Genomic DNA, 27,259 nt, shown 5'->3' on the forward strand with positions numbered 1-27,259 from the left:
CCTTTAAGGGACAACTAGCAAAATAAACTACAAATTCAGCACAATACATTTACCGTCCCCAAAAACAAAGTCCTAAGCCTTCTAACAAATTCCTAAAAACCAAGAAAAACACTGGTATCCCCTAATCACTTTAAGAGGGGTGCTATCACCCAAACTAAAATATCAGTGTTTAATCCAAAAAAATGATCACAGTCTAAAAATGTGTGTAAACATTTAGTCAAGCAGAAAACTCACATCTGGGGCTTGGTTTTTAGTTTAAACGAACCCTACACGAGTTTTCAGAATTGTACCAATGCTTGCTTGGTGGACACCAATAAAACAAACTAAAGAAAAAAAAAAAAAAAAAGAAGGTATTTACAGGATAGTAATCCAACACAAGGCCTAGTAAAAAAGACTGCAGTAGCTACTGAACCCTATGTGTTTGTTGGTATGTAAATATATATAATTGTAGGTGCTTGAATGATGAAAAAATGTGTGGTTTTAGCCTTTCCTATTTCCACTGCTGCCCATAAGAATCCTGATAAAATTCCTGGTTGTCATTACTATAACCATAGTTACCAGAATAATCACCGCCTTGCTGCAGTGGCTGCTGGGCTATGGGCTGGCTTCCCCAATTCTGCTGATTGTTGGTCTGACGACGTTTGGAATCTGGCTGACTGTACCCGTCTGCCTTTCTTTTTCCACCAACATTCCCACCTCTATTTCCACGGTTACCACGCAAATTCCGACCTCGTTGTGATTGTTGAGAAGGCCCACCACGTCCACCTCTGGATCCTCTAGGAGGGCCCATGGGAGAACCCCTTTGTAAAAAATTTGAGCGCCCTCCACGTTGGGGTGGAGCTGCTCTACCTCTAGGTGGTGGAGGTGCACCTCTACCACCTCTTCCGCCTCTCCCTCGCAAAGGGTATGCATCATCATAACCATAGTATGGGTCATCATATCCACCGCGGTAGTCATGGTAATCGAATGCATAATAATCATCATAGTAATCTTCATAGCCATAGTAATCTTGGGGATAAGCATAGCCACCTCTGCCTCCACGGCCCCTGCCTCTGCCTGGAGGAGGCATACGAGGAGGGGGATAATAGTAAAAATCATCATACCTATGAATATAAACCAAGTATAAGCACAAGCAAGCATTTTTACTAGAATCACAAGAAACACAAATGCAATGGATTAAAAAAAAAAATAGCTATAGTACAGTGGGGAAAATAAGTATTTGATCCCCTGCAGAATTTGTAAGTTTGCCCACTTACAAAGAAATGAACGGTCTAATTTTATCATAGGTGTATAGAGACAGAATATCAACCAAAAATCCAGAAACACCACAATACAAAGGTAATAAATTAGGTTGCAGTTCGGTGAGTAAATTAAGTATTTGGTCTCCTACCAACCAACAATAAATCTAGCTCCCACAGACTGGCTACAGTATGTGCTCATGTGGAACACAGATTTCTCCTGTCAATTTAAGAAGGTGCTTCCAATGACAACTGTGTATAAAAGAGACCTGTCCACAGAATCTCTTACAATCCAACCTAACCTGCACAGGCAAGACCAAAGAGCTGTCAAAAGGAGGTCAGTTACAAGATTGCAGACCTGCACAAGACTGGAATGGGCTACAGGACCATCAGCAAGAAGCTTGGTGAGAAGGAGACAACTGTTGAAACGATCATTCGCAATTGAAAAAAATACAAAATATTCATCAATCGCCCTCGGTCTGGAGCTCCATGCAAGATTTCGCCTCATGGGGGTAAGGATGATCATGAGAAAAGTGAGGGATAAGCCCAAAACTACACGGCTGGAGCTTGCGAATGACCCCAAGGCAGTTGGGACCACATTTATCAAACAAACTATTGGTAACACAATACACTGTCATGAATTGAAATCCTGCAGCGCCTCAAGAAGGCATATATACAGGTCTGGAGTTTGACAATGAACATCTAAATGATTCAGAGAAGGATTGGGAGAAAGTGCTGTGGTCAGAGGAGACCAAAATTGAGCTCTTTGGCATTAACTCGACTCGCCGTGTTTGGAGGAAGAAAAATGCTGACTATGACCCTAAGAACACAATCCCTACAGTCAAGCACGGAGGTGGTAACATGATCTTTTGGGGCTGTTTCTCTGCTAAAAGGTACTTTGCTGCATTAAATACTAAATTGCCGGGGCAATGTATTGAAGAATTTTGAAACACTGAAGATGGGTATTCCAGCATGACCATGACCCAAAACTTACCGCCAAGGCAACAAAGGAGTGGCTCAAGAAGAAGCATATTAAGGTCATAGAGTGGCCTAGTCAGTCTTCAGACCTTAATCCTATAGAAAATGTATGGAGGGAGCTGAAACTGAGTTGCCAAGCGACAGCCAGGAAATCTAAGGATTTAGAAACGGTCTGTAAAGAAGAGTAGTCCGAAATCCCTCCTGAGATGTGTGCAAACCTGGTAACCAACTACAAGAAACGTCTTTACTCTGTGCTTGCTAACAAGGGTTTCTCCACCAAGTACCAAGTCATGTTTTGGTTGGGGATCAAATATTGATTTTACTCAACGAACTGCAACTCAATTTATAACATTTGTTTTTTCTGGACTTTTGGTTGATATGCTGTCTCTATCATTTTAAATACACCTATGATAAAAATTATAGAGCCTTTATTTCTTTGTATGTGGGCAAACTTACAAAATCTGCAGGGGATCAAATAATTATTTTCCCTACTGTATACTTGTAATTAGCAATTGCTACATCATGCTAACTTGAAAAGGGATTGTATAGGGTTTCTAAATGTTTTTTCTCTTATTTCTCTCTCGTCCACTGACAGGTGCAGCCTTATTTTCATGAGCTGTGTGGGACATCCCAAAGCAGTATAGGCATGAGGGGTGGGAAAACGCAACCAGAAAGCAACGTAAACTCCAAAGCTAAACCTAGCCAACTGGGTAACATGAAGCTCAACCAAAACAACATGAGCTCATCCAGGTAAAGATCCCCAAGAGGCTAAGAAAAAAAAAAAAAACATTCTCTTACAAAAACAGCAGCCTGCCAAACCTTGCGGCCAAAAGAGGCATCCGAAGAAGCCAACAAATCCACCTTGTAAAATTTGGTAAAGGTGTACACAAGACAACCAAAGGCGCTGCCTTACAAATTTGTGCAACCGAGGCCTGATGGTGAAAAGCCCAAGAAGCCCTCAGCGCTCTAGTAGAATGAGTCTTCACAGGGAAAGGAGGAACCTGACCCTCGAGTAAATAAGCCTGAACAACCGTCTGCCTGATCCATCTCGAAATGGCCGCAGCCAAACCTTTGCGAGGACCATCCGGAAGGAAAAGACCCCGATTTTCAAAAGGACTCAGTAACTGTCAGATAAACCCTTTTCACCTGAAACATATCCAGAGAGTGCAAGGCAATCTCCTTGGGATGTTGAGGCTTAGGACATAAGGAAGGCAACACAATGTCTTCATTAAGATGAAAATCCAACACCACCTTAGGGAGAAAAGACGGTTTTGGCCGAAGGACCACTTTATCCCTGTGGACCACCAAAAAAGGCAGACAGGATAGCACCGCCAACTCAGAAACTCTGCAAGCAGAATTGATAGCCACTAGGAAGGGAACCTTCTGTTACTAGGAAAGCAGAGAAATCTCCCTAATATATTCTCAAAGGGAGACTTTTTTTGAAGAACAGACAAACCCAGATTGAGATCCCATGGCAGCAACAGGGATCTCCTCGGAGGAGCAAGATGATGCACCCCCTGGATGAAAGTGCAAATCAAGCTATTAGTAGCCAACGGATGTTGGAAGTAAATAGCCAAGGCCGACACCTGGCCCTTGATAGTACCCAATGCCAAGCGCTGCTCAACCCCTTTTTGTAAAAAGCCCAAAACCCTAGCTACAGAAAACGAGGGTGAAGTTGATGCGATTCACACCATGAAATGTACGATTTCCACGCACGATGATAGATCTTCCTGGCAGTCGACTTCCTGGCCTTCAAAAGAGTTGGAATCACCGAGTCAGAGAGACCTCTATCCTTTAACACCTTGCTTTCAACAGCCAAGCCACTAAAGCCAGCGACCATAAAGCAAGATGGAAGATCGGTCCTTGAAAAAGTAGATCTTCCAGCAGAGGAAGACACCATGGAGGATCCACGACCATTTTTACAAGCTCTGCGTACCAAGACCGCCGAGGCCAGTCTGGTGCCACCAGAATGACCGGAATGGCAGGAGTACAAGCAGAGGAAAGGCAAAAATCAGCTGATACTGGATCCAAGGAGCCACCAGAGCATCTGTGGCGTCGGTCAAAGGATCCCGAGACCTGGCCACAAACTGCTGTTTTCTGTTGAAGTGGGACGCAAAACAGATCCATGTCCGGGGCCCCCACCGGACACAGGAGATAAAACACCTCTGGATGAAGGGACCATTTCCCTTGATCCAACACCTGACGACTCAGGTAATTCACCTGCCAATTCTCCACACCCGTAATGTGGACTGCGGAAAGAGCAGGAACATTGGCTTCCGCCCAAATAAGAATCTCAGCCACCTCCTTGGCCGCCAGAGCACTCCTGGTGCCCCCTTGATGATTTATGTAAGCCATGGCCGTGGCATTGCCGAATGAATCCGAACCGGAGAGTGAAGCAGGCAGAGCTTGATCACTCTCAGCTCCAGATATTGATCGGCAAGGAAGACTCCTCCGATGCCCATATCCCCTGGTCACAGAGCTTCCCCAGCACTCAGCCCCAGTTTGACAGGCTGGTGTCCGTGGTAACCACCGTCCAAAACACCAGCAGGAATGACTTGCCCTGGCACAGGACAGGAGACTGGAGCCGTCAATAAAGAGCCGCCTTTGTAAGATGGCTCAAGCTAATCTTCTGGTCCAACGACTGAGGATCTCTGTTCCATTTTGCCAGAATCTCCTTTTGCAAGGATCTCGAGTGAGACTGAGCAAACAGGACTGCTTCGAAGGTCGAAACCATCAGACCCAGGGCCCGTATGCAAGCCCGTACGGAGGACTGATTGGTCTCCATCAGCAACCTGACTGCTTTTTGCAGCTTCTGAGGTTTGTCCAGGGGGGAGAAAGACCCTCACCAGAGCAGAGTCGAAAGTCAGCCCCAGATAAGTGACCTGTACTGAAGGCGTCAGAGCAGATTATTTTAAATTGATCATCCACCCGAATTCCTGAAAGAATTTCCGAGTGGGAGACTGCTCGCAACAGGAGATCATCCAGATATCCCACAATTGAGATACCCCGCTGACGTAACAAGGCCAGCACTGGGGCCGGGACCTTGATAAATACTCTAAGAGCTAAGGTGAGACCAAAGGGTAACACCACAAACTCTGCAAAAGTGGAGAAATCTCTGGTGTCCCTCCAAAATGGGGACGTGGAGATACGCATCTTTGAGGTCAATGGAGGCCAGAAAATCCTGATTCAATGATGCCACCACTGACTGAATGGACTTCATCTAAAACGTCTGCACCCGCACAAAGCGGTTCAGAGCCTTGAGGTCCAGAACTGGGCGCACATTGCCCTCTTTTCTGGGCACCGTGAACAGGTATGAATAGAAACCTTGAGAGCGTTCCTTCTGAGGAACCGGCACAATCACCCCTTGAGCCAGGAGATCTCGCACAGCCTCCCGCAGATCCTTCAAACGCTCTGAAGACAGGTGAAGATTTGACTGAAAAAAATCTGTCCCCTGGCCGGGACCAAAATTCGATCTTGTACCCGGAATAAATCAGTTTGCTTTCCCAATTGTCCCTAATGAAGGAAGTTCAGGGTTCCCGAAAGAAGCGCAGATGTCCCCCCACCCATGAGCCGGATGAGAGCGCCCTTTCATGCTGAAGAGACCCTGTCAGCAGCACCTAACTCACCGTCCTTGGGCTTGCCCCAATGCTTTTTAGCCCCTCCAGAAGCTCTGAATGGCTTACCTTTATCTTGCGCCCCGGGGGCATGAAAAAAATGCTTGCGAGCAGAAAAAGAAGGACCCAGCTTAGTACGGGGAGCCTTCCCCTTGGAGGATTGAGGAAGAAGAGTACTCTTCCCACCAGTCAAGCCCTTGATCAACTCATCCAATGAGTCACCAAACGCTCTCCCAGAAAGGGGCGGTCAGCTAGGGCCTTCTTAGAAGTTTGGTCACCCGACCAGCTCTTCAGCCAAACCATGCGTCTCAAGGCAATGCCCAAAGCCGAAACCCTGGCTACCAGGGGAGCCGCATCCATAGACGCATCACCCAAGAACACCAGAGCCTGGATCACCTGGTCCAACAGTTCCAGCTGTTCCGGAGGAACAGTCTCGGGGTCCAAAGACTCCCGCAAACCCCTAATCCACTCTGTCGTCAGAGACTAAAACCAACACAAACACCAGTTTCAAAATGGAACCCACCAACTCGAAAAGATGGTGGGAAAGGGATTTCACCTACCTGTCCACTGGGTCCGTAAAGACCAGGGAATCATCCACAGGCACAAGGGTAGATTTGTTTAATCTGGAGACAGGATGGTCCACTTTAGGTGGCACTGTCCAACCATTGGGAGACCTTTTTAGCAAAAGGATACCGGCATTTAATTCATTTTGGCGCAACGAACACGTACTTAACTCGCCATGATTGGTCATTCACAATATCGTGAAAAGTGTCGGGACAAGGGAAAACCTTGCCAGCTTTCTTGAGACTTCTGGGAGCCAAAAGCCACCCGCGTCCCCGCCGAGGGCTCATCCGCCAATTTTAAAGTGTCACATACTGAAATAATCTGGGCTTCCACTAAAGCGCATTCCCGCGCTGCAGCTGAAGACAGGTCCTCTTCACCATCTGACTGCAAGTACAGCGACCCCTCAGGTAGGGGAACATCCGGGGCAACCTCTTCAGCCTCTGAATCAGGACACCTCCATAGATAGAGAAGGCAGCGGCTGTTTTCAGCTATCAACCTTTTTCATGACTAAATCAACTTTAGTCGCCAGGCTTTCCAGGGCAGCTGAAATCGCGACCAGCGACTGCTACCCGGACTGTCCAGGAGACGCACAGAGTAGGTCTGAGGGTGATATCACTGTTTGGGACTCCATATTGCAATTTGCAAAAACCAGAGTACAGACGCTTTAAGAGCGCTAATCGCGGCACCCACCACCGAACACAGCTGTCTGCAGGGAACCCCTTGAACTAAACTGACAGCAGAATGTGCAAGGATACGTCCGCAGGGACCCCCAAGTACTGTACCCCCTCAGACAAACCGTCCTCCTGATCGTTCCAGCAGCATGAACAGAAAGACAGGAAGTGACCTCGGCAAGCAGCAGAAAAAAAATGCACATGAAGAGATGTCGTCTGAGGAAAGGTCACGCTGCTCAGCATAGCACAAGAGCTACACAAAAATGGTTGCCCATACAGATCAACAGGAAACTCAGGGAAAATGGCTGCCCCATACAAGTCTATGAGGAAAAATTCACATTGCCCACACTAAAGATGGTGGCGCCCATGGCGAGCCAATGCGGCTAGGGACCGACACATGGAAGCCTCAGGAACCACAACAGGAACCCAAGGTACCATGTCACACCCACACCTCCCCCCCCCCCCCCCCAGGTGCCAGACGCTCCAGACACACAGCCACCGCAGGGACAGGGAAGTGGGGAGGATAGGACACACAGACCGGGCACCGGGGCAGGCCAGGAGGATCTTTTGGGAGGCACAAATCCGATTATCCCCAGAAGAGGGCCCACATCTCCCCCCCCCCCCAAAGCCAGCAGGGGCAAAGGGGCCACATTTACTCACCATACCATGGACCGGGTGGGCTCTGCTCCGGGCAGACTGCCTCCCACCCGAAGTGGGGTTCCTGCCAGCCGAGGGGGGTATGCTGCGACTCAGGACATTCCAGGTCGTCGCGTCCCAGCGAGGCATCCGGAAAGGGGGCACTGTCGTGGCTAGGCCTAGGTCGGGACTATAACCTGCTCACGCTCGTAGGCCAGGCTGAGGGGACCATAAGGATCTAGATTATCCAGTGTGAAGCCCGAGCCTGCATCGTTGCTTGTAGATCACCAGGAAAATTCTTCCCTGAACACTAGCTAGCAACTGAGTAAATAGAAATAAAAGAAAATATTCTGAAAAGAATAAAAAAAACGGAGACTGGAATAATAGCAGGAAACCTAGGTCCTACTCCTTCTCTAGGCAGAAACAAACTGATGTGCTGGGCTGTGTCTGTGACAGTTATGTCTGGAGGGACAGCCTGTGGGCGTGTATATTCTAAAACTTTGTACTAATGTACTGCCTAGGCTACTCCTGCAGGTGGCAGCATAACCCACACAGCTCATGAAGATGAAGCTGCGTCTGTCAATGGACGATAGAAAAAACCTAATTTATGTTGAAGTATTTTAAATAATTCTGTTTAAGCCCAAAGTTTGTAATCAAGCATGTAAATAGGGACAACCATACGTGTTCATTACATATAAAAGCTCTATTTTTGCTTTACACAATTGTACATTTTTGTTCCTTCTCATTTTGCAAGTCTGGGGGTTTCAAACCTTACATGACTAAAGCTGTCAATAATATACAATTTTCTATATTAAATACAATGATATGAAAGGGAAAGCATGTGCGAGAGTCACATCAAGAAATATTTTAGAGGCAACTTTTCCTGAGGAATGCATACATATCTGTAAAGTCAGAATAAAATCAACAGTCTTATTTGCATGCTTGTTCCAGGTAAAGGATATAAAGTATTGAAGCTAAAAAAAGGAAACCGGACAACCAGGGAACTAGCATTTGCAAAATAAGAAGTAGCAATGACAATCTGTGCTTTTTTAAAACTGAACTCCAGGCAAACACCTATTGCACGGATGAAATAAATATAAGGGAGCTTTTATTTTTTGTTTCTTGCACTGTAGCCCAACTTATTGGCTCATTGTGCTGCTTCTTGCTTAGTCTAATTGAAGTGACCAGATTAAGGTACTTACACTGCATGCATTTACAAAAAAACACAGGGAAACCCTTTTACTTTTGTATAAGTATGGCATATGTCAGTGGCAGCAGGAGACTTTACACACACATTCCTAGCTTCTAACTGTGTGTATATCTCACAAGTCAACTGTTTGCATTCAGATAAAAGCAACCAAGTGGCTCTAAAACTGCCCAATTGCTTTCATGGACACCTAGAACAATTGGGTATTGTATTGCATATGTGAGCTCTAAAAATTACCTTTAGTGTATTTTTTACAGAAAATTTGCACTTAACCAATTAAATTTACTGTCATCGAACACTGTACCTAAATGTAATGGATATCATTTTTTTAAAAAAAAAAAAACAGTGCTTCCTTTTTTTGCCAAATAAACTAAAAAAGGCTGACGTTTTTAAAAGGTTAAAAAACAAACAAAAAAAAACACAGGATTTTCTTCGTTTGTTATAATATTTTGCAAATAAGTATTTTTTCTTCTTCAATGATGGGCACCGTGTACTGTACTGAAAAAACACAGTACTCACTGCTCCCCTTTACAGAGCTGGCTTTCCTTCCCTCACACATGGTCTCTGTGTGAGGGAAGAAGAGCTATTAGAACAGGCAAAGACCTGTTCTGTTTACATCTGCTATAGTTTGTGATTGGACACTGCGATCACGTGGTAAAAGGCCGCTGTGATTGGCCCTTTTCCCTGATCTATGATCCGCTGTGTCCAAGGTGCACTCCAGGGATGCCTTCCTACAACTGGAAAGTGGTTATAAAAAAACAATGCACCAATAATGTGTGTCAGAAAAATTAGATCTAGCACTATATTTTCTCCAGGACCTCGGTTTTCATGAAATATATAATGTTTTGGGGGGTTTAACTAATCTTTAGGCCTAAATAATTAAAACTGCTCTGGCAGCGGAGCATTAATACAGAGCTCCAATACCTTGTGCCTTTTATATCTGCCTGGAGCTCAATTTTAAAACAAAACACTAAGAATAGCTCAAGATATCTGCTTGCTGAAAACATACTATATTTCCCCTTTGATATTTGTTCTATGAAGTCATTAAAATGAGTAGATGCTAAACACAAAACAATAAAATATTCAGCTTACTTTAAAAGGCAGCATAAAATCCAGCAAACTGTAGTAACCCAAAGCAACCAATTGCAAATATAAAACTTGAACAAATAAGCTGAAATACTATTGGATTAATGCACTTTGCACAGTCCTTCATATATGCAGCTCATCTAATTTGTTGATACAGTAAATTTCAAGTTCTCTATGTTTCATTCCAGTTTATTCCTGCTTTTATACAAATTTTGCACAGGTTACAATAGGCTCTCTGCATGTCCTCCTCTGGATTAAAAGCCATCAATGTTACAGGGAATTGTGCTTTACAGGTTTTCCTGAATAAAAGCATATGAGCAAAACATTTTTTTAAAGGCTGAAGAAAGAATTTAAAAGGGAAGTTGGGGCTCTTTAATATGGAGTATATAAAATGCATTTTTTTAGATAATTATGTAAGCGTTTCTATAGCCAGTATGTTTGTGTTGTGGTATAAAAATGACATCTGCCATCTTTTCTGGTCTAAAGAGGTGTGAGGGGAGCCCAGTAAACGTCATATTTATAGTCAAATACTGTGCAAACACTTATAACATAGTTTGCAAGTGTAGAACAGGTATCAGGCAGTCAAATAACTTACTGGAGGTGCTTTTGTAAAAGGAATCACAGAAGTCTAAAAAAAAAAAAAAAAAAATTCCTTTGCAAAGTAATCACTTTGCCATGCTGCCCTCCCCATACTCCAATAAACATCTCCCCTTCTCTAACCTAAAATGCATCTAGAGGTTGATGATGTAAAATAAGCATTACATTTGGAATGCTTCATCAAATACCCAACAAAACTATAAATGCCTAAAGGGTAAAGTGCTTTCTGTTCAAAAACCATTGCTTCTTCCCGAAACCTAACTAACAGCTCCGAACTTACAAAGTTCTTAAAAGCCACAGTTCAATTGGTCACTGCAGTGTTTAAATCCTGCTAAACACACAGTTAGTTCGTGTGTCCTCAGTAGAACCACTTTTTCCTCCTTTGGCCCCCATTCTGACCCAAAAGAAGCTTTTTCGAGCAAAGAGCTTCAAGCAGCACTGCCCTCAGGTATGAACAGTGCCTACTGCATATAATCTAGTGCTAAGAACTGAATGTGCTCCTTATGAAGCTTTAAATGTGTCAAATCTCTCAGCCGTAAGCAGGACCCTAATCAGAGGTCACTTGGAAAGGAGACCACAGAATTCTACAAGTTTCTTATGTGCAAGCCCTGACCATGGGAAAAACTAGATTTACCCTTAAGATACCCCTGGAAGTGTTTTATTACATTACCAGATTGTTACAGTGTGAACAGCAGCTTATTCATCTTGTTAAAAAGAATCAAACTAGAAAAATATGTAAACTATCTCCTGAGAACACGATTTTTGACGTTTTTCAAGTCCTTGTCTAGATTAAAGATCTAAAGCAAATCTTGAAGGACTGCACTACTACAGTGGCTCCTGTCACTAAAATCAAAATGTGGTCCATGCATTAAAAAAAATATATATATATATGTATATAAAATAAATTATATTAATCCTCCCCTCTTCTGCTGCCTAGGTCACGGATCAATGTTGGACCTGGTTCCCCCATTTGCACTGTGGTTCCTCTGGCCTCTACGTCGATATAGGTAAAAGTGTTGTAAGATTGCAGACATAACCACACTGTGTGGCGAAGGATCAGAAATCAGATTTCCTCACAGCAATACAGCAGTGATCAGCAGGTGAGGTTAGTATTAAATATCTTCTATGCCTGGGCACATTTTTGGCCATTCAGATTATCGGGGGACAGTCACTTTAACACTGAAGCGCTAGATTGAAGATTGGGGTTTGCATCATCTGTGGATTAGAGATGTTCGTTCCCCTTTGGGAACACGTTTCACCTGTTTTTAGGGAGGAACATGCCCACTCCTGAAGCCTCTGCCTGATTCCCCTTCTAATTGTGACAGGGGCCGGGGATCTTCTCCCCCCGTCCCCTGTCACAATTTGAAGAGAACGTGGCTGCGTGGGGCTCTGCCCACACGGACGCATAATTTATTCACAGAGTTCTGTGAACTAATGAAGTACAAGTAGTTCTCAATTAACTACCAGTGCACTAGTGAGATTTCTAGGCAGTTTTTATTGATTCTTCCTGTCATTCAGTTAACGGTTTGCCTGTACAAGTACGGGCTGACAGCTACACCGACAGTGAGCAGGAGCCTAAGCTTACACCCCTGATCTGCTGATCATGGTTGAAAGGCTTTGCAAGCTCCCAATAAAAAAAAAGAATGCTTTTGAAAATGTGTATTTATTATTTTTTAATAAAAGGTAAACGTTTCCTTTAATGGGTATGTAAACTCTAGAAATGAACCTTTTTTTATTTGCTTCCTTTTGGGCTGCTAATCATACCATTGAAAGTGTTTTGTTCCTTTTTTTTTTGATAAGTGTAAACAATACCTGTTGATTTTGCCATAAATTTTGTAAGTCGATAACTTTCTGTGCTCTCTGTCTGTGCATGAGGTGGTTATGGAGATGAGGAGGGGGAGGAAAGTTCTGTGTTCTTTGTAAAACATGAGAAATAAAGTAGGATAGGCTGAAACCCCATGCTTTGGAAAACAGAGCCAAAAATACAGTGTGGGGCATTTACTAAAACTGAAGCAGCAGTGCATGGCAGCCAAGCAGCCTCTAACTTCAGCTTGTTCAGAGAAAATGAAAGCTAGAAGCCAACTGGTTGTCATGCACAGTTGTTCCAGTAAGCGCCCCTCACTGTGATGTCATGTCATGTGATGTCATGTCAGAGAGTAGGGTAGAAACAGGACATATTTCTACAACTTAAAAATATTTTTTGGTAATGGCAATGTTTCTACAGGGATAAAACATGTATTCCAGAGATGTACTAAATGGGTTGTTTGGGGTTTATTTTTGGTTAATGTGCCTTGACAAGAAAATACAAGAAATATACTCACATGGGACCGCGAGAAGCTTGTCGAGCTGCCTGCCGCTCTTTCCTCTTCTTGTCTGGGGGTTTTGCCAATACTATTTCAATTTCTTCTCCTTCCAAGTCTGTTCCATTCATTTCATCCATTGCCTTTTATGGAAATTGATAGGACTAAATATCCAAAAGCAATAAGGTAACCCAACATTAAGCAAGCACAGCGATAGATGGGAATGGCACCAACCTAAAACCATCAGACTAAAAAAAAATGCTGAAGGCAAGGTCCTGCTTGTTTATGACAAAACAAAATCAGAGGAATTCTACAAAAGAATATGTTTGTAATGGTTATGCTGCATTTACTACTGGCATCATTACTCCCATATTCTTCCCAGTCTACTGAAAAATGAGTTCCACTTAAAATGTTAGTAATAAACTAAGCATAAAAACTGTATGGACCACAGTAGAACTGTTTGCAATATTTTGAATACACAGCTACATAAACAAAATTTCCCCTTTATCATTCTTACCAGCTTGGTTTCTGAAAATCATTAATTAATCTCACCCTGACTGCAGAGTCTCTCTCCTCAAAGTGTACAAAGGCATAATCTTTTAGCTTCTTCACCCGCTCCAGCTTTCCAAACACTGAAAAAGCCTTCTCCAGGGTTTCCTCAGTTACCGTGGAAGACAGGTTTCTCACAAAAAGTACTTTGACCTAAAAAGAAAAAAAGGAACTAAATGCCCTGTTACACTTTAAATACCTCTGACATCTTGTACGAGCAGACCCATATATCAGTATTTATCCAAAGGGTGTTTAATCAAAAGTATTTACAGCTGGATATTACCATGATATGCTTATTTTCTAGGCTGACCAAATAGCAGGGTTCATACACATTTTCACCAATAAAATTCCATGACTTTTCCATGACTTCACGTAAATATTCATGACCTAATGTTTCATGAAATGTCTATGTATACATGTTAATCCATGTCACACCCAGCATATTTTTACTAAAATAAATGACAATCTTTGTAGTGTACAGTACCTCTGCAGTTAGCGTTTCGTTTCTGGATACAGCGTGACTCAAAATGGTCCCTTGTTTTACAGTGGATAAGATGGAAGCACCACTGCCGCAGCTGGGAGCAGGTGTCACTTCAGGCGCACGGGTGAAAAAGCCAGCGATCGGATTGGAAGCTGTCAAGCACGCAGCTGCAGACTGGTGCTTTGCACCTTTAGCGTGGCTAGACAGCGCTGCCTCTCCCATGTTCGAAATGTCAAACGTTTTACGACACACACCGTACATTTAGCGGACATGATATAGGAGAAGGTCAGAGGCTGCAGACATGATACAGGAGGTGGTCAGAGGCTGCGGACATGATACAGGAGTTGGTCAGAGACTACAGACATGATACAGGAGGTGGTCAGAGGCTGCGGACATGATACAGGAGAAGGTCAGAGACTGCGGACATGATACAGGAGGTGGTCAGAGACTGCAGACATGATACAGGAGGTGGTCAGAGGCTGCGGACATGATACAGGAGGTGGTCAGAGGCTGCACGGACATGATACAGGAGGTGGTCAGAGGCTGCGCGGACATGATACAGGAGGTGGTCAGAGGCTGCGCGGACATGATACAGGAGGTGGTCAGAGGCTGCGCGGACATGATACAGGAGGTGGCCAGAGGCTGCGGACATGATACAGGAGGTGGTCAGAGGCTGCGGGCATGATACAGGAGGTGGTCAGAGGCTGCGGACATGATACAGGAGGTGGTCAGAGGCTGCGGACATGATACAGGAGGTGGTCAGAGGCTGCGGACATGATACAGGAGGTGGTCAGAGGCTGCGGACATGATACAGGAGGTGGTCAGAGGCTGCGGACAGGATACAGGAGGTGGTCAGAGGCTGCGGACATGATACAGGAGGTGGTCAGAGGCTGCGGACATGATACAGGAGGTGGTCAGAGACTGCGGACATGATACAGGAGGTGGTCAGAGGCTGCGGACATGATACAGGAGAAGGTCAGAGACTGCGGACATGATACAGGAGATGGTCAGAGACTGCAGACATGATACAGGAGGTGGTCAGAGGCTGCGGACATGATACAGGAGGTGGTCAGAGGCTGCGGACATGATACAGGAGGTGGTCAGAGGCTGCGGACATGATACAGGAGGTGGTCAGAGGCTGCGGACATGATACAGGAGGTGGTCAGAGGCTGCGGACATGATACAGGAGGTGGTCAGAGGCTGCGGACATGATACAGGAGGTGGTCAGAGACTGCGGACATGATACAGGAGGTGGTCAGAGGCTGCGGACATGATACAGGAGAAGGTCAGAGACTGCGGACATGATACAGGAGGTGGTCAGAGACTGCAGACATGATACAGGAGGTGGTCAGAGGCTGCGGACATGATACAGGAGAAGGTCAGAGACTGCGGACATGATACAGGAGGTGGTCAGAGACTGCACGGACATGATACAGGAGGTGGTCAGAGGCTGCGCGGACATGATACAGGAGGTGGTCAGAGGCTGCGGACAAGATACAGGAGGTGGTCAGAGGCTGCGGACATGATACAGGAGGTGGTCAGAGGCTGCGGACATGATACAGGAGGTGGTCAGAGGCTGCGGACATGATACAGGAGGTGGTCAGAGACTGCAGACATGATAGAAGATAGAAGAGCACAGGGGAAGCAGAGAGCAATGGAGGAGCTGAAGGGCAGGGGGGGGGGGGGGGGACTGGAGAGAATTAAGGGGGGGTTTGGAAAGCATTGCAGGGGGGTTGGAAGGCGCGGGGGGGAGAGAGCATGGAAAACCAGGGGGATGGAGAGCACAGGGGGAGAGGGGGGGGGGACTGGAGAGCACTGTCTGGGGGGAACTGGAAATAAATGAGAGGGGAGCCAGGGAGCTGGAGAGCACTGGGGGAGCCAGAAAGCATGGGGGGGGATGAAAAGCACCGGGGGGGGGCTAAAAGCACGGGGGGAGGGGGGCTTAAGGGCACTGGGGGGGACTAAGAGCACTGGGGGGACTAAGAGCACTGGGAGGACTAAGAGCACTGGGAGGACTAAGAGCACTGGGAGGACTAAGAGCACTGGGAGGACTAAGAGCACTGGGAGGACTAAGAGCACTGGGAGGACTAAGAGCACTGGGAGGACTAAGAGCACTGGGAGGACTAAGAGCACTGGGAGGACTAAGAGCACTGGGAGGACTAAGAGCACTGGGAGGACTAAGAGCACTGGGAGGACTAAGAGCACTGGGAGGACTAAGAGCACTGGGAGGACTAAGAGCACTGGGAGGACTAAGAGCACTGGGAGGACTAAGAGCACTGGGAGGAGCTAAAGAACACTGGGGGGGGGGGGCTAAAGAACACGGGGGGGGGGACTAAAGAGCGCTGGGGGGGGGACTAAAGAGCGCTGGGGGGGGGACTAAAGAGCACTGGGGGGGGGACTAAAGAGCACTGGGGGGGGACTAAAGAGCACTGGGGGGGTAAAGAGCACTGGGGGGGGGGGCTAAAGAGCACTGAGGGGGGGCATTTTTACATTCAGCGTATAGCACTGGTACAGGTAGGTGTCCTTCCGGGTCCGCAGTTTGTCCTTACTGTCAGTCACTGGCCAGCAGTAGCCGAGGAGATGACCCAATCAGACAGCGGGGATGGCCGGCCGCGGTTTGCCTGGAGACACTGTGACTGGCTAGCAGCAGCAGTAACAGCCGGGAGATTATCAACCAATGAGGGAGCGGAAGCGTCACTGGAGGGTGGGCCGGCCGCATGAACGTGATGACGCGGGGGTGCGGTAACCAAAGCGGTTACCGCCCCTTCCGCGTCATCATCACGTTCATGCGGCCGACCCGCCCTCCAGTGACGCTTCCGCTGCCTCATTGGTTGATAATCTCCCGGCTGTTACTGCTGCTGCTAGCCAGTCACAGTGTCCCCAGGCAAACCGTGGCCGGCCTTCCCCGCTGGCTGATTGGGTCGTCTCTTCGGGTGCTGCTGGCCAATGACAGCACGCGCATACCACGGACCCGGAAGGACGCTAAAACAGCAAAATGTAAATACAGTATGTGGCAATATAATTATCATTAATTAAAATTAAGCATCCGCTCCCCACTCCTCCACAGTAATTTAATTCCATGACTTTTCCAAAACCTAGTGTGTTTCCTAATTTTCCATGACCTTTCCAGGCCTGGAAAGTGTCATCTAAAAATTCCAAAACTTTTCCAGGATTTCCAGGACCGTACGAACCCTGAAATAGGATTACATTTCCCATGAGTAGGATACTGTATTTGTTTTTTTGCCATGGCAGGTTATTTTTTCCTCTGCTTTATTTACCTCCGCTTGCAATATAAATGTAATAATTTTTGCCATAGTGGGCACTCCCCCAGGTGATTCATCAGACCAGGTCGCATTCTTCCATTACTCCATAGTCCAGTTCTGATCTTCATGTGACCACTGTAGAGGCTTTTGGCTCTGGACACGGGGCACCATGGGCTTCACAGCCCAATACACAACAAACTGCGGTGCCCATTTTTTTCTGCTTTCACTACATCAACTTCATGAACATGTTCACTTGCTGCCTAATACATCCCACCAATTTTCAGATGCCATTGTAACGAGATATTCCCTTAACCAGTCAGTGGTCATAATGTTATGGCTGATCGATGTATGTGCACACTAGCTTCTCATTCAGCTACTCACCTTTGACATAATCTCAGGATCAGGTTCCTCCACAGGATCTGCCCATTCTACAGTGACCGCATTCCCCCAAACCTTCACCTTTCCACTCATTAACCTGCGTCTGGCTTGAGCTGCACTTTTGTGGTCTTCATACTCCAGAAAACAAAACCCACGGTTCTTTTTCTTGTCATCCGGTTGGTGATACAAGATCACATCCACTAGGCCCTCTAGAATATACAAAATGAACTGTCAACAGCTATTGAAAAACAGGTAAAAATACAGAATGTGAATATTTACTTAGAAGGCCTCTTAAACATTGGCAAAAAAAAAAATAATAAAAAACTCTTTTTAAATATCTGAACACAGGTGCATTGCATATTTGAGTCAATGGACACAGTTACATAAAAATCAGTAAGACAGTGTTCATAGTGCGTAATTTACACACGTGTAAATTGCAACACTGGCAGTTAAAAGAGGATGCACAAGGTCCATTTGTTCCATAACTTGTGTTTTTCATTAAGGATTTGTCTTCCAGAAAGATCCTGCATATAAGCATCAGTAAATCATTACATCCGTGTGCAATGGGCTCTAAAGCGCATTTATACTCGTTTTCTTTTGATAGAGTGGGGAAGATTATAACTTGTCAGGTTTACAATCGTCATTAAAGGCTCTAATGGAGAGATTCCTTCACTTCCTGTTAGATAAAAATGGTGTCCCCAGGACAGGAAGTTCCTGACTTTCCTGCAATCTATCCAGTACTAAAACAAAATAGATGCATTTAAGAAGCAAATTTAAAAGGGGTCATATTCATCAGCAAGTGATTTGCTTAAGGTATGAAAGACATCCCAAAAATATAGATATCCTTCTTCTAAAGCCATTGTTTAAAATTGTTTTTCACCTCCTGATTCAAAAGAGGCTACAGTGCCTTTGAACCAAGTGGAAAATAAGGTCTCCAGCACTGGCATTTCAATGAAAATGTGATGGCTGAAATGCCAAGCGGCAAACAGTTGCTTCTGTGTCGAAGATAAGTATTTCGATTTCATAAGAAAAAAGAGGCAATGGAGCGAGGATATTATTGTGGGATAATCATGGAGTTATCCTTTAACTGTAAATAAAATCCCACAAAATGTATGGCCTCACAATACCAGTAAAACTAAATATGCCTAAAAAAAAAAAACAGTACCTGTAACTTTACTAAACTCCTCTAGAATATTTTCTTTTGTCTTATTTTTGGGTATTGATCCAACAAAAAGTCTGTTATTTGCCACAGAAATGCACACTCCAATGTGTTTGCCAGGGCGTATTTCATAGTTGTCACACTGAAAAGAGAAAAGTAAAAATGTACACATCTCGGTAAATGTGAGGGAAGAGACGTATTCCAGGACATTTTAACATAGCAAATATTCAAATCCCCACACCCAAAGTTGGATTATCAGTTTTAAAATAATTTTCCCATAAAAGCATCAGTTATGCTTGTCTAAAAATGTAAGCAATGGGGTTGCTAGGGTACATGCTATCCATCTTTTTTGCAAATCACTCATTTTATGTGTGGTACAATGACTGCTACCAAACATTCCAAGTAACTTAAGTGCAAGAGGCACTGCAGTGACTATGGATAGTGCTAATGCTTTTTATCTGCTCCACCATTTTACTGCAAGTTTATGCCACATCACAAAAACACTTCATGAAGAGCTACATAGGATTTCAGGGATGAATTAGGTCTATTTGGTCTCTAGTGATTGGTTTGAGTGTGGAAAAAGATATATAGAAAGTAACAGAATTAATAATGAAAATTATAATATCACTATAAGAAAACAAAACAGATGCCAAAAACACTGTGTTGGTATCGTAATATACATTCACACATACACAATACTATGCTAAAGTCTTAAAACTAAACTCCACTAAAAGAAAAACTAGATTTTTGTACTTCCAGTAAATTGCTACTTTGCCCCTCAAAGGAACGCCAAAAGAAATACGAACAAACATTGATGAGCATGGTATAACTCCTCCTACTTACAGCATGCCTGGAGAAAAGCAATACTAGGAACATGATTATAGACACAGAAGGGTGGAACCTGTGTGCCTAAATGAACTGCAAGAAATGGATTTTACAGTCAGTAATTTTCTCTCTCGTTCATTGAGAGACAGAATTCAGACAATTTGGATATCCAAAAATCTGTCCAACTGAGGAGTAGGCAACAATCACAACACACTTACAGGTCCACACAACAAAACAGAATTTAGGGCTGCTTTTATCGCCTGAAACTGGAATCAGAAAAGGTAGAACTTAGAGAAAGTGTGAAAAGAAGACCAGGTGGAGGCCTTGCAACTCTGGGAAACAGATGCTGAAAAGCCAAAGAGGTACTTACAGATCTAGTAGTGTGCCTTGAACAGAAAGAGTGACCCCCCCATTCCTGAAGAACATATGCCTGAACAAATCTGTCTGAGCCACAAAGAAATGGTAGGCCGAGCAGATGGTTCCCCTTTAGTGGCTGCATTCACAAAATGAAGGAAGATTTCCTTCGGATGCACTGCAGCAGCACAGAGAGACAGAAGAACAATGTCCCGGTTGAGTTGAAAGGCAGAAACCACCTTAAGAAGGAAGGCGGCTCTGGGCCTTATAAAACTGTGTGGTGAATACTCCCGCGCTATCACTTTAAATAGGATATAATGTTATAAAATGACCATCTGCTGCAGACACCTGTTAGCTTATCCATAGCTTATGTGATAGTTAATTATATAGAATGGTGGTGCCGCGCTGCTGTAGTAGTTGTAAACAACAATCTAACATCTATATAACAATGCTAACTTACTATTGGTGTACAAAGATGAAAACAATGGTGATGCACATAATGTGCAATTGCGCAAATAAATATCTGGAAAACAGAAAAATCATAAGGTTATACAATCCACCACACTTAAAGTGCTGATAGCAGAGTAAATATTAGAAGGTGGTGCAAATACCGCTTAAAAAAATGTGAAAAAAAAAAAATGTAGGCATTCATCTCTTAATGTTCAGTGATTAAATTGAAACCGCATAGTATTAATAGTGAATTGAGAATATTAGGAGTCCAAAATAAAGGGGGTGGTGGGTGTATAATCAAATAGTGCTATCTCTTGTAATCCTTCAAAATAATGGGGTGTCCCTTGACTATACAGGCAAGTGGATAAATAAGTGCTATCTTCTCTTTTCAGAGTTGTGACATCTCTGTGCTCACTAGCCACTCACCTTACTGCTGTAAGGTTAAAGCATATGATAGTTGTCTCAATCTGGTGGTCCGTGTATCTCTGCTCGCCTCTAGGGGTTGCTTATGCCCTACAAGTTACGTCACACCCACGTGACTTCATCAGGGGTTCTTCCTCTGATAAAGTCAAGTGGGCGTGACGTAACGCATAGGGCTTGAGCGGAGGCATTCCGGAAGGGATGCCGGAGGCTTTATGAGTTCAGCACAGTTCCTTTGTTTCAATGTGAGTAAAATACTGCTTTTAACTTGAATAAATCCTTAAAAACTTTATAACACTAAGAGGAGTCTCTTTTATACATGAATCTAATTACAGATATCGAGGGAGAACACCCAGGATAACCATAGAGGAGACTTACTCACCATAGAAATTAATTAAGCCAGGGAGGAGCATTAAGAGTATCCCTAGAGGCGAGCAGATACACGGACCATCAGATTGAAACAACTTTCATATGCTGTAACCTTACAGAGAGGTGTCACAACACTGAAAAGAGAAGCTAGCACTTATTTATCCACTTACCTGTATTCTGAAGGGACACACCATTATTTTAAAAGAATTACAAGAGATAGCACTATTTGATTATAAACTGCCCCCTTTATTTTGAGCTCATAATGTTCATAATTCACTATTAATACTATGCTGACTCAATTTAATCAATGAACATTGAGAGATGAATGCCTACTTTTTTTTTTTTTTTTACATATTTGTGGTATTTGGTGGTATTTGTACCTTCTGCTAATATTTGTTTGCACTGCTATTAGCATTTTTTGATATTTATTTGCGCAATTGCACATTACTTGTATCCCCATTGTTTACGTCTTTGCAATGTTACATAGATTATTTCTAAAACTACTACAGCAGCGCAGCACCACCATTCTATATAAAAGGCTCTGGGCCTTAATATCACTTTGTCCCTATGAAAACAGAAATGGATCTTTACAGGACAAAGCCTTGCAGAGGTGATGGAAACAAGATAAGCAACCCAGTGATTAAGGGTGGAAAGGGGAACAGAAGTCCAGAGAAAACCAAAATTTAAATACAAATAATACCAATCTGACAGGAGTAGGTATATGAGAAACAATATTGAAAGTGCCAACATTTTACCCTTGCGGGTACTTCGGGTCTGATTGCAAAAATGCCAAGATTCATCCCAAAGAGCCTGTGAAGAAAGCTTCCAAGAGCGATGGTAGATCTTACAGAAGTACACGTCCAAACGTTTAGCATCATGGGCATTACATATTCAGAGGAACCCTGTTCCTCAAGAACTGGGCTTCAAACCCAGTGGGCGGCGACTGTCAGAGGACTCAGAGAAAAGAATTTTATGGTAAGTTCTTACAAAAATTATATTTTCTCTTACGTCCTCTAACAGTCGCCGCCCGCTCATACAATCTGCACGTTTGGGACGTCCTAAAGCAGTGTAGATGTGAGGGGTGGGAAAACTTAACCGTCAAAAAGGTAACGCAACACCCAGGTCAGAGAAAAGAACCTTTTCTGAACCAGAAAAGGAATCACTGGGCAACAAGAAAGCTCAACAGGAGCGAAAATCCAGGAAAACAAAAAGGGAAACCCCAACAGGAGGAGACAGGAGGAGACAGGCAAAAAACTACCCTGTCTCCGCTAAGGCACTGCCGAGCTCAAAACTTGGAGGCCAAAAGAGGCATCCGCTGATGCCAAGACATCAAGTTTGCACACCTGAGTTACCGACGCCTGATGGCGGAAGGCCCAAGACGCACAAATCGCTCTGGTAGAGTGCGCTGTGACAGGGAAAGGTGGAACCTGATCCCTAATTGAATAGGCCTGCACAATCGTCTGTCTGATCCATTTGGAAATGGTTGCCGCAGACGCAGCCGTACCCTTCCGAGGTCCCTCAGGAAGGACAAAAAGACAATCCGACTTTCCAAAGGATTCAGTAGACGACAAGTAAACCCTGATCGCCCGAACCTCATCCAAGAAATGCAAGGAAAACTCCTTAGGATGCTCAGGCTTCGCACACAGCGAAGGCAAGACAATGTCCTTGTTGAGATGGAAGTCTGAAACCACCTTCGGAAGGAAGGACTAATGAGGTCGCAAGACCACCCTGTGAACAATCAGATAGGGGGGAGCGGCAAGACAGGGCCACCAACTCCGACACTCTGCAAGCAGATGTGATCGCCAACAGAAAGGTAACTTTCCTTGACAGCACAGGCAGAGGAATCTCCAGGATGTTCTCAAAGGGAGGACGTTGCAAAAAACGGACAGCACCAAATTCAGGTCCCAAGGGGGCAAGGGTGCCCTCCTAGGGGGAGCCAGATGATGCACCCCTTGAATAAAGGTGCGGATCAAGGAATTTGACGCCAAGGAGCGCTGAAAGAGAATGGCCAGCGTAGACAACTGGCCCTTAATAGTGGTCAGCGCAAGACGCTGCTCCACACCAGTGTGCAGGAAAGCCAAAACCCTCGCTACCAAAAAGGAGCGTGGATGGAACCCCTGCGACTCACACCAGGCAAAATAAGCCTTCCAGGTGCGATAATCTTACCCGAGGAGACCTTCCTGGCCTTGAGCAAGGTAGGAATGACCGCCAACGAGAGACCTCTGTCTCTCAAGACCTGGCTTTTAACAGCCACGCCATCAAAGCAGCGACTGTTAAGCAGGATGGAAGATCGGCCATTGAGACAAAAGATCGTCTCTTAGCGGGAGCCGCCAGGGAGGCTCCACGACCAGTTGCATGATGTCCGGGTACTAAGACCGATGCGGCCAGTCTGGGGCCACCACAATAACCAACCTCGGTTCCGAGACCAACCTGCGAAGGAATCTGGACAACAACTAAAATCGGGGGGAAAGGCATAAATCAGCCGATACTGATGCCAAGGCACCACCAACGCGTTGGAGGCGTCCGCCAGAGGATCGCGCGTTCGTGCCACGAACCTTCCCACCTTGTTGTTGAGACGAGACGCGAACAGATCCACGTCCAGGGATCCCCACCACGCACACAGCATCTGAAACACCTCTGGGTGGAGGGACCATTCCCCTTGGTCCAGGGTCTGGCGACTCAGATAGTCCGCCTGCCAGTTCTCCACAACTGGAATGTGAACTGCCGAAATCGCCGGGACTTTTCTTAGAAGCCCGGTCAGACATCAACAAATCTACTTTTGACGCTAAAGTCGCAAGTGCAGCAGTTAGTGAGACTATAGCAGAAGATTCAGGAGTACCTGAACCCTCTACCAGATCTGAGAGGGATTTGCTATCCTGGGACTCCATAATAGCAATCTCAATTTAAATGAAGCTGGCCCTTTAAATCGGCGATTCCCACAGTCCCCACCTCAAATGCACCGCAAATGGAGAGCAAGTCCTGTGCTACAGGAAACTGCAAAAAATGAATGCTAGCAGGAATGCAGGCCAGGGAATACAGGAAAAGCCCCCCACAGTGTGTTATACTTGCACCACACTGCTGAACGATCTGAAGGGAAGGAGGACGAAGTGACCTCACGCCTCTAGAGGCAAAGACAGCTCTGAGCCACAAGAAAATGGTTGCCAATAGAAGTCTATGGGAAAAGCTCTGGGAAAATGGCTGCTGTCCACTAAAGGACATCATGCCCACACTAAAGATGGCGCCCGATCGGCGCCAAAAGGACAGTAGAAAATGGCTGCTGCCCACACTATGAGGCCGAACAACCTGCCCACACCCAAAATGGCGGCCGCGTGGTTTTACGCCAATTGCGGCCCCCACACACCATGTACTGTTCCCCAAATAGTACCACAAGCACCTCAGGGACATTAGGAGACCCCCGCAACCCCCCATATAGAGGTGAAACCGCGACAGCGCCCCCGCAGGGACCGGGAAGGGACACACAGGGACCGCACCTACAGACACGAGGGGGACATCAAAGAACCCATACCGAACTGCCATCCCCAAAAAACAGAGGGCCAACATACACACCCCGACAGACATGGTCAGAGACAGAGGGGTAGCATGGTACTCACCGGTCCAGCGAAACGTGGGCACCGCTCTGCGACTGGAAGCCTCCCACCCTGAGTGGGGGTGCCGTCAGCTGAAGGAGACGCTAGCAACACGTGAGCGTACCGCAGTTGAGACATCCCGGCGAAGATAGCAACTTCGCAGGCTCCTCCCCGAGGTCAGGGACATAGTCGTTTGCGAGGCCTGGGCGTACCAATAACCTGCTAACGCGAACCAGTGCGATTCCCAGCTCTGCAAACACTGTAGTCTTCCGAAGTCCAACTAACTAAGCGCAGGAACAAATAAAAAGCTATCTTTTTAAAAGAAAAAATACTTTTTTAGAGAGAAAACATAAAAAGAAAAAAGCTGAGACCGCAGCCCCAGCCAGGGAAAGCCAGCCTACTCCTAAGCTAGGCAGCAGCAAACTGAATTGGGAATGAAGCTAGCTGGGGGTATTAACCAGAGGGACAGCCCCCCGTAGGTGTGTCTATACAAAGTTTTTGTGGATATTCTAACAAAATCTTCTGCCTAGCTTACTCGTGTGGAGAAGGCCAATACCCAGACGTGCAGATTGTATGAGTGGGCGGCGACTGTCAGAGGACGTAAGAGAAAATGGATTTTTGTAAGAACTTAACGTAAAATCCTTTTCTCTGAAATCCATTGACAGATGCAACTTCTTATCAATTGCTGCCCCCTGCAGGAGTAGTTCTAGGCCAGAAAAAAAGCAATTCATCACGCCCACAGGGCTGTCCCCATAGGCATAACCCACACACCCTGCTCTAGCAAACCAGTTTCGTTGCAAGCAGTGAAAAAGATACAAAAACCATCCCCATATCAGAGGGGCGGGTGCTGCGTCTGTCTTCAGAGAAGAGGATTTTACGGTAAGTTTTTACAAAAATCCAGTTTTCTCTATCGTCCATTGACAGACGCAGCTCTCATACTTCTTATTCATTGGGACGTCCCAAAGCAGTGTAGGCATGAGGGGGTGGGGAGAACGCAACCAGATATAATGTAAACTCCGAAGGTTAAACTTAGCCAACTCTGTAACATGAAGCTCAACCAGGAACAACAGCACCTTACCCATGAAAGAAAAAACCCTAAAAAAGAGAAATAAACAATTCTCTTATGAAACAGCAGCCTGCAAAACCTTGCAGTCAAAGGAAGCCGAAGATGCCAACAAATCTACCTTGTAGAATTTTGTAAAAGTGTGCACAGACGACCAAGTCGCTGCTTTACAAACTTGCACTACTGAGGCCTGACGGCGAAAAGCCCCCAAGAGGCACTCAGCACTCTTAGTAGAATGCGCCTTCACAGGGAAAGGCACCTGATCCATCTGGATTTGGTCGCAGCAGACGCAGCCAAACCTTTTCAAGGTCCTTCAATGAGCACAAAGAGTCAGATTTCCTAAAAGACTCAGTTACCGTCAAATAAACCCTTATCGCCCGAACGACATCCAGAGAGTGCAAGAAATTCTTAGGCTTAGGACATTGGGAAGGCAATACTCCCTGAATAAAAGCGCGAATCAAGCTATTAGTAGCCAAAGGACGTTGGAAGTAAATAGCCAAGGCCGCCACTTGGCCCTTGATAGTGCCCAAAGCCAACCTCTTTCTGTAAAAAGGCCAAAACCCTAGTTCTAGAAAACATGCGAGGGTGCAGCTGCAGCGATTCACACTATGAAATGTACGATTTCAACATACAAGGGACCGCCTCGAAGGTCGATACAATCAGACCCAGGGCCCTCATGCAAGTCCGTAGGGAAGACCGATCGGTTTCCATAAGCAACCTGATCGCCCCTTGCAACTTCTGAAGCTTTTCCAAGGGAAGAAAGACCTTCTCCAGGCTGGAGTTGAGAGGTAGCCCCAGACAAGTAACCCGTACGGATGGAGTCAGAGCAGATTTTTTTAAATTGATCGTCCATCCGAATTCCTGAAGGGTCTGATCTATGATTGAGATGTCGCCCAACAGATCCGAATGAGAGTCTGCTCGTCCCAAGATCGCAATCCCTCTCTGACGTAAAAAGGTCAGCACCAGGGCCAGGACCTTGGTAAAAACTCTGGGAGCGGAGGTGAGACCAAAGGGTAACGCCACAAATTGAAAATGCTCCTCTGCCACCGCAAAGCGAAGGAATCGCTGATGTCCCTCGAAGATGGGGACATGTAAGTACGCATCCTTGATATCGATGGAGGCCAGAAAATCCCAGATGATTCAAAGATGCCACCACCGACCGAATGGACTCATTCGAAACTTCTGCACCTGTACAAAGCAGTTCAGAGCCTTGAGGTCCAGGATTGGACACATCTTGCCCTCCTTTCTGGGCACCGTGAACAGGTTTGAATAGAAACCTTGAAAGCGTTCCTGTGGAGGAATCACTCCTTGAACAAGGAGATCCTGCACAGCCTCCTGGAGATCCTTCAAATGATCTGGAGACAGGTGAAGACTCGACTGAAAGAACCTGTCGGCTGGGAACGAAATTCGATCTTGTACCTGGAACGAATCAGTTTGTGAACCCATTTGTATTGAATGAAGGAAGTCCAG

At 45.4% G+C, this 27,259-nt stretch overlaps 1 protein-coding gene across 1 annotated transcript in view; it reads right to left on the reverse strand.

The window, feature by feature from the left end:
• Positions 1 to 449: 449 nt before the first annotated feature.
• LOC309547197 (heterogeneous nuclear ribonucleoprotein R-like) overlaps positions 450 to 27,259 on the reverse strand; it is an 81,207-nt gene continuing 54,397 nt past the window's right edge. The window contains exons 5-9 of the mRNA XM_082246994.1: positions 18,728 to 18,863; positions 17,566 to 17,771; positions 13,444 to 13,593; positions 12,913 to 13,034; positions 450 to 1,103 (exon numbers count right to left, since the gene is read on the reverse strand). Of these exons, the coding sequence (XP_082103120.1) occupies positions 491 to 1,103; positions 12,913 to 13,034; positions 13,444 to 13,593; positions 17,566 to 17,771; positions 18,728 to 18,863 (1,227 nt within the window). The 3' untranslated portion in view covers positions 450 to 490. The remainder of the gene's footprint in view (positions 1,104 to 12,912; positions 13,035 to 13,443; positions 13,594 to 17,565; positions 17,772 to 18,727; positions 18,864 to 27,259) is intronic.

This window comes from Pelophylax lessonae (assembly GCF_965119305.1).
Source record: "Pelophylax lessonae genome assembly, chromosome: 2".
NCBI lineage: Eukaryota > Metazoa > Chordata > Amphibia > Anura > Ranidae > Pelophylax > Pelophylax lessonae.